We start from the raw sequence: 13,322 nt of genomic DNA on the forward strand, positions 1-13,322 counted from the left end.
TGTGTATACGTATGTGTATATATATATTTATGTATATATGTATGTATGGTATGTGTGTGTGTGTGTGTGTGTGTGTATATATGTATGTGTATATATATATATATATGTATGTATGTATATGTATGTGTGTGTGTGTGTGTGTGTGTGTGTGTGTGTGTGTGTGTGTGTGTGTGTGTGTGTGTATATATATATATACATATATATATACTTATGGTAGATCTAGGCATGGAAGCCCTGAGGGGATGGAGTAGGATGTTTGTGGCCTACTGGGATTTCAATCTGTGGTCTAGATACCACATTTAATGCTTGACATATAACATATAAATCTGCAAATATAAACATGCAATCTTAAAGGTCTATTGACACGATGTGAAGAAAAAAAAATTGAACTACTACCTGCATGAGTAGAAGTCATGAATTTTGACACCGTTTCGCTTCAGCTTCAGTGTCAATGCCACAAATATCAACTCCATTAATCTGAATGCAGGAACAGTTGATCTGTCTAAAGATATATAGATCAAAATTGTGAGCGATATTTTATCAATTATGGGGAAAAGGAAGTAGAAAAATTTCCATGTGAGAAGTAGAATAAAAAGAAACCATGTGTTGTGTTTGTCGAGGCACCTCAGGAAGTCATTGTGGAGCGACACCCTGAATGACCCGTCAGCCGAGGCATCTGGTGTGTGGTATGGAACAAGTAAATAAATATCAAGAGGCCTCAAATCAATGTGCGTTCTTTGAGAAGACAAACATACTGTATGTTACACATTCAGATGTAGCAAATCTTCTAGCTTTCCCAAGTATGTATGAACGCCATAAAGTTTTATTGACAAATACCGCCTTACTTAACGTCTACATTTTGTGACACCGGGGCCTAAATTTACCTGGCAGCCTTTTGGCAGCTGTCACACAAGGCCATCAATAAGCAAACATTTGAATTAAAAAAAGTGAGATTCACGTTTTCAGTCTAATTCTTATCTGGACTAGGCTGTCCTGTATTTTACATTTACCGGAGGTGAGAAGAGTTGGACTCAGGCTTGCCGGCATCCAACATGTTTTTGTTTGCATGATTGATTTTTGCAAATGATTACCAAGAAAAGAAAAAGAACAAATAAAACAGTTCAGGACACTTTTTTATCCACCGAATAGTGAAAAAAGACAATCTTAAGGCAAGAAACCATTTGGACATTTGGATTGAATTTGATTGAACAAATGGTCCTTTAACAATAAAAAAAATCTTACTTTAACAACAAAGTTGTTGCTACTCTGTCAAGTCATTTCCATGATTCAATGGGCTTATTCTACAACATACATATCAATCTTACATAAAATAGTATGGTGTTTTTGGGTTGTTTTAGTAGTCAGATCAGGCATTTCCCTTTTTGGATCTCTGGGAGCCTGAGATATTAGCTGGAGGTTGGAACAGACTTGCGTAAGTCATTGAGCAATCTCTTTTTGCCTGTGAAATCCACAGCTCTCTCTGCACGACAGTGTTTCAGTCTCCAGGTTCTCCTCCTGACCAAAAAATGAATGCCATAACCCAAACCTTGGTCCTGTTGGTTTGGATCCACTCCCTGACCGCTGTGACAAGTCAAGGTAAGACTTCAAGCATTTATGGAGAATTTTGATCAACATGCACTCAACATGACAGTTGTGTTTTCTTTGTGTTTTTTTGCCACACACACCCCCTCCAGATTGTACACTTCAGCAGTTTCAAAACAGCGACCGGTATGATCGCAATTTTGATACGGCTAATCTGCAGGACGTCTATGACAATGGACAGCAGGTCAGAGTGGGCTGCAACATAGGCTACAGTGGGTTCTTCAAAATGATTTGTGCTAAGGGAAAATGGGAGTTTAAAGGAAGTAAATGTCAACGTAAGTTCCGACCTTTTCTGGATGGAATTAATTTCATTGTGTTCAGCGTTTGATGTGTTCATTCTGTTCATTCTTACATTATTAGCTAAATCGTGTGGTCATCCTGGAGAGGCTCAATTCGCAGATTTCCGTCTGGACAAGGGAGCCGATTTTCTCTTTGGGTCACGAGTCGTTTACACTTGCCACAAAGGGTACAAGGACATTCATATTTATATTGTGTTGGTGCTCCTGATGGTCTCAAATGTGCAGATTCTCTACATTATGCTTGCTTCAGTTATCAGATGCAAAATCGCATTAACTACCGCAATTGCATGGACCAAGGTTGGGATGGCATTGTTCCCACCTGTGAAGGTAAGATCTGAAGTGAAGGACTGGAAAATTCCAAACTTTCTCTCTCCTTCTCATTGTCATCAGAGTCATGTTTTCACATTCCTTCCAGCTGTAAGCTGCCCACCTGTTGATGTGGAAGACAACATCCAGGTGAATGGAGATCTACTCTCTGCAACCTATGGCAACATAATTCAATTCAGCTGCAGGTCCAGCAAAGAAATTCTTTCTGGGTCAGCGCAAATTCATTGTAATGAAAATGGGATGTGGAGTGGCTCACCTCCAACATGCCTGGGTAAAAACAGGAAGCACACACCTTCCTTTTTGAATTTCCTGTTTCATCTCTCTCTTCTCTTATTATGTGATCTGAACCTGACATATTTACATTTTTGACTTTTTGCCAGAGTCCTTGCCTTTTTCAGCTGCTATACATATGATAAGCCTCTTAAATGCTGTCAGATTTTCACACAAAAAAATGCAAAAAAGGTTCCTTAAAAGTCACTTGACATTGGGCAAAAATTATCAAAGTATAATTTCAGAAAGAATCTTATCTAGTAATGGTAGAGTTATGGATCATTTCAGTGCAAGGCAAATAATTATTCTGTGACATTGTCATCCGTAGATGCAACCCGCTTTATGTGTAGATATAGTCCTTAAAAGTATTAGAATTATGTTCCAATTCTTGTCTGTAGTTGAAGCATCACTGTCTCTTTTGTCTTTAACATATCAACAATTCTTCATTTTTCAGCTATTAAATGCTCTGTACCCAATATTGAAAATGGATTTGTTCCGGGAGGAGACCGAGAGTACAACGAACTCGATGTCCTCTACTTCATGTGCAATCAAGGATTCTCACAACCAGACAGCAGACCTTCAAGATGTATGAAAACTGGAACAATAGCAGACTGGATCCCCACGCCCCTCTGTGAGAGTAGGTCATGGGTGGGTGGGTGGATGGATGGATGGATGGATGGATGGATGGATGGATGGATGGATGGATGGATGGGTGGATGGATGGGTGGTTTGATGATGGTTGGATGGATGGATGATGGGTGGGTGGGTGGGTGGATGGATGAATGGGTGGATGGGTGGGTGGGTGGATGGATGGATGGATGGATGGATGGATGGATGGATGGATGGATGGATGGGTGGATGGATGGGTGGGTTGATGATGGTTGGATGGATGGATGATGGGTGGGTGGGTGGGTGGATGGATGAATGGGTGGATGGGTGGGTGGGTGGGTGGGTGGATGGATGGATGGATGCCAAGAGACTCAAATGTGTCTGACCACAGAGACCAGGTGTCTGCTGGACCCACCTGTACCAGGAACGAGCTATGATCCTCCTCACAGGAACTTGTTTTCATCTGGTCAGAAAATTAACGTCACTTGTGGGGAGAATTACTGGATTGTTGATCGCCGGCAGACCTGGGCAGAAAGTACATGCGATGAAAATGGACATTGGTCAGTCAGACCCGTGTGCAAAGGTATAAAAAACGCTGGCCATGCTCGCCTTCTGCTTCGTCCATTGACTTCATGAACCCCAGATGATTGTCTTAGAATGAGTCACTCCTTTTATTGTAGAGGTCACATGCACCAGGCGACAAGAAAGAAATGTCTATGACTGGAACATCTACTATGGACAACCACTAACACCGGGGATTAAAGTTGGTTATACCTGCATCAGGAACTACAGGAGCACAGATGGCTCCAATGAGGCTACCTGTACCAGAGATGGGTGGATGCCAAAGCCACTCTGTCAAGGTATCCTCTTTTAGTTCCTGACTTCTACCAATATTTAACACCGACATTTCTGCTCGTGGGGAACCAAGCTTCTTGCTATCTTTTTCTTTTCAGAAATAAAATGTGACAGACTGGAAATCCAGAATGCCGATATCGGAGGCCCCTACAAGCAGGAATACAAAAACCATGAAGTTGTTTATTATGTCTGCAAGGAAGGTTATGAAGGCAGTCCCTCTCGTGTGTGTAGGGAAAATGGTTGGACTGGGAATTCAAAATGTACAGGTCAGTAAAAGTTCTTTTGTCATTTTGTTCATTTCATTTAAGCTTTAAAATAAATTCAGTGAAGTGATTATCTTGGTCAAAGTTGGCAAACGTTGATGATTTCATTTACGTTGTTGCAGAAATAGGCTGTAAAAGCCCAGAGATTGAAAAGGCAGAGTTTACCCATCATGTCAGTCGTAGCTACGCACATGATGAACAAGTCCAGTACACCTGCCAGGGCAAGAGTGAGACCCGTTACACTGCTACCTGTGAGCGGGGCGTTTGGACCGGGACCGAGGCCTGTACAGGTGACACTTCACAACTTCATGCAGTTTAAATGTGTGCTTGTTTTCCTGTTTGTCTGGAAATCTCTTTCAGGTAGGCTTAAACATCCAGTGGCACTGCAGAATCAGAATGTAGAATAACCAGACACCAACAACAGACATCTGCAGCCTAACGGTTAAAAATGCATTGCTCTCATTCATATGTGATAACGTCTTTTTTTTGGTTTTGCAGTAACTGGATGTAAAAAGCCTGAAATTGAAAATGGATTTGCAGTGGGCCCATATAATGACAAGCTGTACTACACCTGCAATCAAGATTATAAGCTTTTCACCAAAGGTGGCTGGGGTGAAGCCGTGTGTACTGCTAGCCAGGAGTGGTCCGGACTTGGACAATGCATCGGTAATCCGTCCCTAAATGCCTCACAGCTGTAGTTGTCAGCAGCAGGAATCATCTGTCATTTTAAAGTAGAATATTAAATAGGGCTCGGGATGGAATTCCACTTCACCCCTTTCCTTGTGCAGAAATAAATCAAAATCATGTTTTAAGACAGGCCGTGATTTATGTGCTAGCTATTTGTTGATTTTCTTCTTAATTGTAGCGAAAGCTGTTTGAAAGGACAAATCTAACTATGATATCTGCTCCAGAAAAAACAAAATGTGGGGAAATTCCTGTGATTCCAAACGGGAATATGACCCAACGTGGTGTTTACGGCCCACATGAAACCATCCCCATTTTTTGTATGGAAGGCTTCCTTGAGGCGGTTGAAAGCTTAAGATGTCAAAATGGGGAATGGAAGGCCAGTTTATTGTTCCAAAACATCTGTCAATGTGAGTCACCTGCAAAAGCTTTTCAACAGAAATAACTATTCCTCTATTGGTCTCCAACACTGCATGTATTTTAATCTCTTGCAGCTCTTCCAAGCAACTGCAAGCCACCACCTAAATTAGAGAATGCAGTTGTTGTAGATCCACCGAAGAAGCAATACCTGACCGACTCTGAAGTCACTTACGAATGCCGGAGTAAGTTTAAAATGGAGGGGGAAGCAAAACTTCGATGCAACAACGGGACATGGGAGAACGTCATTCGATGCACACGTACGTACGTACGTCCAGAGTTCTGTTGGACAATTAGGGTTTTGAAGTTGGTAAAGTTGTTCTGTAATTTTGGCACATGTGACGAAAGGTGTGCACGATGAGTCACATAACTAGCAGACAGTGGATGGCTTTAAACAACATGTAGAAAACCTGAAATGTGATCATTTCATTAATTAAAGCTCAATTAATGTTGTCAGCAAAATAGTGACCTTAAAAAGTTTTGTTTTTCTCTCGGGTTGGGTAACCATGGGTTTCTGCATTTTCAGCATATTGTAACAAACCCAAAGATGTGAAAGTGGACCCAGATAAAGAAATGTACAAGAACAAGGAAGTCATAGTTTATCAATGTGGAGAAAAAAGGTTCGACGCCACCTGTGTGGAGGGGGAATGGGAGGGAAGAGTGGTATGTGAAGGTGAGACGACTGGAGAAGCGCTTCTGCTCTACGTCAGACGTCACACTGACAGCAGTTTTCTCCCACAGCTCCCAATCAGGAGCAGTGAAGCTGAAAAAGATGAGAACTTAATGTCATTCCTGGATCCTGGAACACCATCCCTCAGTGTGACCTGATGTCTGCAGGATCCTGATCACATATGAGTGGTTAATCACCTATTTGTGTAATAGTGTGAGATGTTATCATAAATTAAAGTGGAGAAAAGAAAATTGTGTTTGTTGTTTCTGATTTTGTGACAAATGAATTAAGTTGATGGCGAAGGTGACGTTATTATTCTTTATCTTAGAGGACTTCAATTTAGCATGTAGTCGTCCTCACGTTCACATCTTGTCATCATTGCTCGTTGACTTTACTGTAAAGTGTTAATCATCCTCCACCAGATAAGATAATCTGGAACATCTGATCTAATTTCAACATTGGCTGTTTTTTTCCTTGGACTTTGTTCAATGTTGCATTACTCGTGCAACATTGAAGGTGACAATCAATACTGGACAGAATATCAGATACCCGCAAACATGTCACATGTTCAGCTTTAAATTCTAATTTATTGATTGCAAATCAATGCCTTAGTCCAAACTTGCACTCACCCATGAATGAGAGACAAAAACTGTTTTTTTTCTGTTTTTCCATTTTGTGACTCCGACATATAAACATGCCCCAAAGCAAGAGAGAGAGCATAAACCGACGCCCCTGCTTGGCTGATGGTGTTGGATCTTCCAGTATTTCCAGTGTCAGCAGTGGGTCCTGTATGTTCCGGTGACTCATGTCATGTTCATGCGGTCCTATGTGTTCCCATTGGTCAGTCATGTGTCACACGCCGTGACCTTGGAGTTTCCTGAGCCTTGCTGATGTGGACAAACGGGAGTGTGTAACCTCAGTTTAACCTCACCGTTTGTCAGCGCTCAGCTGCTCGTTGAAATGCAATTGTCTTTAACCCCCTCCCTCCTCCAGCTGTGGGAAGTCTTCAGCTTTCTTCATCACAGGGTGGGAAAAACTGTTCCACATATTTTGGGGCATTGTTCAGACTTCCCAGACTTTCCTCATGGTTTTGTGTTGGAAGAGAGCAGGAAGATGAGAACTGAGAACATGTGACCCTTTTTACCTGTGAAGTCGTTATACAGTATATCAGGTCCAACCAGCAGATATGAGCGTGCTGCAGAAGGCTGGGGGATGTGGGGCTGTCCATCCAGAAATGTGCGACTGTCAGTTAAACCAATTCTTTTCGGTTCCTGACAAATTCTGATGGCAGTGATGATCCCAAATAAACAAACTCCAGTTGGGGGCAGGATGTCTCCAGAAGCCCTTTGGGCCTCAGCGGTAGCTCGGGTCGTCCAATGATCCTTGGTTCAATTCCCGCTCCAGACCGGCCATCCTCAGAGCATGAGCTGACAGTGGGAGGCATCAGCTGACCTCCTGAGCACCGCTGAGGTGCCTCCGAGCAAGGCACCCTTGCACCTCCCACCCCCCCTCCCTGAAAGCTAATCACCAGGGCGCTCCTTGGAGTAGCTGCCCGTGGCTCTGCCTCCCTCTGAATTTGAATTTGCATCCCTACAGGCCCCTGGTGTGTGTGTTTCTTGGGCCTGTACACATACACACATATATATGCATGTTTAATAATACAGCATGCATGAAAAGATAATTTCCCCATGGGCACAATAAAGTTCGCTTCTTCTGGTTTATTAATGAAGTGTTCAGCTAATTGATCAGCTTGAACTCAGACCAATAATCAAAGACAAAGGTCCACATTTGTGTTCTGCAGCCCCCTCTTTATTATGATTGATCTGCTTTGTATTTCCTTGCAGTAAAGCCGGGTGAACTTCCGGATGATGCGCCCAGTGGTCGTTATCCAGTGGTCGTTATCCCGTGGTTGTTATCCAGTGGTCATTATCCACTGGTCATTATCCAGTGGTCGTTATTCACTGGTCGTTATCCACTGATCGTTATCCAGTGGTTGTTATCCAGCGGTCATTGTCCAGGGGTCGTTGTCCAGTGGTTGTTATCCACTGGTCGTTGACCAGTGGTCGTTATCAACTGGTCGTTGTCCAGTGGTCGTTGTCCGGTGGTGATTATCCACTCATCCTCGTTCAGGCCTTGTGTTTAGAGCAGCGATCAAATGCTTCTGTTAGGGGGGGTGTGGAGTTCTTCAAAATTGTAAGGAAAACGTATGAAATATGCAAATCATGTGTAACCCCCCAACGGTAACCCCCTAACGGTAGCCCCACACCTGTAACCCCCCCAATGGTAACACCCCCAATTGTAACCCCCCAACAGTAACCCCTCACCTTTACCACTGTTTACGATTCAAACCCATTGACACATAATGTAAAGTGTGAAGCTGACTTTTACAGATGTTATTTTAGTCCTTTAAAATTGTGAATTTCATTCATTCATTCATTCATTCATTCATTCCTTCTGCGTACTGCTTCCTCTGCTTTCATGGGTCACGAGGGTTGCTGGAGCTGACTTATGAGTGTGAGGCAGGGGGATGCTCCAAACACGTCGCCAGCGCATCATGGAGCGGCTGTGAAGTATTTCATGCCATCTTTAACGTCTTTCATTTAGAATTCCTGCAGATCTAACGACACCATGTTTTAAGCATTTGGTGTAATTCATCAAGAAAAGTGACTTATTGTGAGTAAAACCAATGCATTTCCTCACAGTAGGTCAGCAAATCCAACTTGTTTAACCAATACATTTTTAATTCTTTAATTTTTTATTTTAATTTAATTTAATATACTTTAGTAATCCCTGAAGGGAAGTTAAGAGCACACTCTAGTTAGTCCAATCAAATCACATGCATATGTGTGTACAGGCCCTGAATAAACAAACACACACAGGGGGCCTGTACGCATACAGAGGAGGTATCCAGTGGTCATTTGGGGCGCTCCTTTGTGGTGCGCCCCAAATTAGCAACTTGTAAAGCCGACAGCGCCTTGCTCAAGGCCCAAAGATTATATATATTTTGTTTTTATATATATATATGTATTGTTATAATCCCCAAAGGGAAATTAAGAATGCACATTCTAGTATGTTAGTCAATCATCACACAAATAGTCCAAAATGCTGCTGCACGTCTGTTGACCCGCACCCGTAAACATGGGCACCCCCATTTTAGCCTCACTCCACTGGCTGCCCATACATTTTAGGATCCATTTTAAAATTATTTTATTTACTTTTAAATCCCTGAATGCTCTTGCCCTGCCGTACCTCCCTGAGCTTCTCCACCCCTATGTACCTACTGGCTCTCTCAGGTCAGCTGATCAGTTGCTCCTTAGAGCCCAAAACCAAACGGAAGCTCAGCGGGGACCGTGCCTTTGCTGTTGTGGCTCCTAAATTATGGAATAATCTGCCATGCCTCTTTTCTGTTAAATCTCTTGTGAAAACCTACCTCTTCTCCTTGGCTTTTAACATCTAGATAGACACTGGATTTTATTTTATTTTATTTTATCTTATTTTTATTGCTTTGATTGTATGGCTTTTGCTTTTATCCATGTTTAATGTTTCTAATTAATTTATTTTACTTACAATATTTGAGCCATTTTTCTTTTCTCTATAATGTTTATTCTATTTATTTATTCCTCTGTTCAGCACTTTGATCGACTGGCGCCTTGCTCAAGGGCGTGTCGGCAGTGCTCCGGATGTGAGCTGACACCCCCCACTGTCAGCTCACACTCAAGATGTTTTTGGGTGGGAACGGGAATCGAACTGAGGTGGTTTAATTAAAAAAATTGCGAGGAAACAGTTTATTCCCTGCAGATATAAGGAATAAACACTGAGTCACATCTGGAGCTGCTTAACTGTCGCTGATTTCTGATTTCAACTTGTTATCTCCTTTGAGGTGACTTAATGTAGCCGCAAGAGGACACAAGCCAGTGTCTTATTGTGCCGGTCCCAAGCCTGGATAAATACAGAGGGTTGCATCAGGAAGATCATCCGGCGTAAAACTTTTGCCAAATCAAAGATGCGAATCAAACCTATGACTTCCATCGGTTGAGGCCCGGGTTAACAACGACCGCCATCGGCGCTGTTGACCTACAGGGCGCCGGTGGAAATTGGATTACTGTTGGTCGTAGAAGGAGAGGAGGAAAGTGTGTTCGCACAAAGAAAGAGAAGAGGAATGCCAAGAGTATAGGACTGGCAGGTTTGAGCAGGTTTGGTATCCAGGAGAGGAACGCAGAAGGACAGATGGTAGTTGACTTTGCAAAAAAGATGGAAATGGCTGTCGTGAATACTTTCTTCCAGAAGAGGCAGGAACATAGGGTGACGTATAAGAGTGGTGGTAGGAGCACACAGGTAGACTACATCTGGTGTAGACGGTGTAACCTGAAGGAGATCAGTGACTGTAAAGTAGTGGTAGGTGAGAGTGTAGCCAAACAGCATAGGATGGTGGTGTGTAGGATGACTCTGGTGGTGAGGAAGATGAAGAGGACAAAGGCAGAGCAGAAAACGAAATGGTGGAAGCTGATAAAGGAAGAGTTTTGCATGACTTTTAGGAAGGAGTTAAGACAGGCTCTGGGTGGTCAGGAGGTGCTTCCAGATGACTGGACAACTACAGCTAATGTGATCAGGGAGACAGGTAGGAGAGTACTTGGTGTGTCATCTGGAAGGAAAGTAGATAAGGAGACTTGGTGGTGGAATGAGGAGGTACAGGAGTGTATACAGAGAAAGAGGTTAGCTAAGAAGAAGTGGGACACTGAGAGGACTGAGGAGAGTAGACAGGAGTACAGGGAGATGCAGCGTAAGGTGAAGGTAGAGGTAGCAAAGGCCAAACAAGAAGCTTATGATGACTTGTATGCTAGGTTGGACAGTAAGGAGGGAGAGACTGATCTATACCGGTTGGCAAGACAGAGAGACAGAGATGGGAAGGACGTGCAGCAGGTTAGGGTGATTAAGGATAGAGATGGAAGTCTATTGACAGGTGCCAGTAGTGTGATGGGAAGATGGAAGGAGTACTTTGAAGAGTTGATGAACGTGGAAAATAAGAGAGAACAAAGACTAGAAGAGGTGACTGTTGTGGACCAGGAAGTAGCAAAGATTAGTCAGGATGAAGTGAGGAGGGCATTGAAGAGGATGAAGAGTGGAAAGGCAGTCGGTCCTGATGATATACCTGTAGAGGTTTGGAAGTGTCTAGGAGAGGTGGCAGTAGAGTTTCTGACTGAGTCGTTCAAGAGGACCTTAGATAGTGAGAAGATACCTGAGGAATGGAGGAGAAGTGTACTGGTGCCCATTTTTAATAACAAGGGAGATGTGCAGAGTTGTGGCAACTACAGAGGAATAAAACTGATAAGCCATAGAATGAAGTTATGGGAGAGAGCAGTGGAAGCTAGACTAAGGGCAGAAGTGAACATTTGTGAGCAGCAGTATGGTTTCATGCCAAGAAAGAGTACTACAGATGCAGTATTTGCTTTGAGGATGTTGATAGAGAAGTACAGAGAAGGCCAGAGGGAGCTGCATTGTGTTTTTGTAGATCTGGAGAAAGCTGATGACAGGGTGTCCAGAGAGGAACTGTGGGATTGTATGAGGAAGTCTGGAGTGGCAGAGAAGTATGTTAGAGCAGTGCAGGACATGTATGAGGACTGTAAGACAGTGGTGAGGTGTGTGTAGGTGTGACAGAGGAGTTCAAGGTGGAGGTGGGACTACATCAGGGATCAGCTCTGAGCCCCTTCTTGTTGCTATGGTGATGGACAGGCTGACAGACGAGGCTAGACAGGAATCTCCATGGACTATGATGTTTGCAGATGACATTGTGATCTGTAGTGAGAGCAGGGAACAGGTGGAGGAGAAGCTAGAGAGGTGGAGGTTTGTCCTGGAAAGGAGAGGAATGAAGGTTAGCCGCAGTAAGACAGAGTACATGTGTGTGAATGAGAGGGACCCAAGTGGAAGAGTGAGGTTGCAGGGAGAAGAGATCAAGAATGTGGAGGATTTGAAGTACTTAGGGTCAACAGTCCAGAGCAATGGAGAGTGTGGAAAAGAGGTGAAGAAGCGTGTCCAGGCAGGATGGAACGGGTGGAGGAAAGTGTCAGGTGTGATGTGTGATAGAAGAGTTTCAGCTAAAATGAAAGGAAAGGTGTACAAAACTGGGGTGAGACCAGCGATGTTGTTTGGTCTAGAGACAGTGTCACTGAGAAAAAGACAGGAGACAGAGCTGGAGGTAGCAGAGATGAAGATGCTGAGGTTCTCTCTGGGAGTGACCAGGATGGATAGGATCAGGAATGAGTACATCAGAGGGACAGCACATGTTAGAGGTTCTGGAGATAAAGTCAGAGAGGCCAGACTGAGATGGTTTGGACATGTCCAGAGGAGAGATAGTGAATATATTGGTAGAAGGATGCTGAGTTCTGAACTGCCAGGCAGGAGGCCTAGAGGAAGACCAAAGAGGAGGTTTATGGATGTAGTGAAAGAGGACATGAAGGTAGTTGATGTGAGAGAAGAGGATGCAGAAGACAAGGGTAGATGGAGGCAATTGATTCGCTGTGGCGACCCCTGAAGGGAAACGCCGAAAGGAAAAGAAGAATAATCTCTTTTGAGGTGACTTAGCCATAGTAATTTAGCTGTCAGTTATCACTGGGTATTGGGAGACATACTGTAGTCTCACCTGTCATTCCCCTCATTCTACTGGCATCTCAGTGTCGCTGCTGCTGCCTTCATAGTCTTTTCTAGTGATGGCAGAATGAGACTCTCTAAAGCTCTGAACCTTTTTTAAACCACTGTGTCATAAAGTGGTTCACTACCCGAAGCTTCATTCAGTTCCCTTGGTGACATCTACTGTCAGTAGGATCATTGTTCATTGGATTAATCATCCAAATGAACCCCTGCAAAGGTATAATGTGTTTAACATAGTGTATAATAATACTCATGAAACTAGTAATTTATAATGTGGCAATAAGTCAAATGACCTGATAATGCAACTGTGTTTTATGAGTTTGTTGTTTGTACCCCATATTAAAAAAATTCCACCTATGAAGCAACAATAAAAAAAGGAAATAAAGCTTAAAGTTTTTGTCATTCATCTTTTCGGTGGGATTGTGTTTTTATTGAGAAAAAGCAACTTTTGCAGCAATTCTCATTTGAAGTCTGAAAAACTGGTCATTTATAGCCTATGTGTTGTTTAGCTTTTAAGAGTACTACAGATGCAGAGCAGGGAACAGGTAGAGGACTTTTCTCTATTTCTACAGAAACTGCTAAAAAAATATACCATCAAGCTTCAGATCTGCATGAAGGGCTTATTGAAAATCTTCATATTGTTGTCCACTTGTTGACTCACTGATGAATGTTGTATAATGG

General features: G+C 43.0%; 1 protein-coding gene across 1 annotated transcript; it reads left to right on the forward strand.

Moving 5' to 3' along the window:
* The first annotated feature begins 1,474 nt into the window (after positions 1–1,474).
* Positions 1,475–6,247, forward strand: LOC137598954 (complement factor H-like). The gene is made up of 15 exons (XM_068319562.1): positions 1,475–1,596; positions 1,695–1,877; positions 1,963–2,068; positions 2,152–2,228; positions 2,317–2,499; positions 2,953–3,135; positions 3,499–3,690; positions 3,788–3,967; positions 4,061–4,228; positions 4,348–4,515; positions 4,724–4,891; positions 5,137–5,319; positions 5,404–5,586; positions 5,853–5,999; positions 6,068–6,247. Exons 1-15 carry the CDS (start codon positions 1,527–1,529, stop codon positions 6,085–6,087), a joined length of 2,211 nt encoding a protein of 736 aa, XP_068175663.1. The 5' UTR covers positions 1,475–1,526; the 3' UTR covers positions 6,088–6,247.
* The last annotated feature ends 7,075 nt before the right edge of the window (positions 6,248–13,322 follow it).

Source organism: Antennarius striatus, chromosome 7 (genome assembly GCF_040054535.1).
Source record: "Antennarius striatus isolate MH-2024 chromosome 7, ASM4005453v1, whole genome shotgun sequence".
Lineage (NCBI taxonomy): Eukaryota > Metazoa > Chordata > Actinopteri > Lophiiformes > Antennariidae > Antennarius > Antennarius striatus.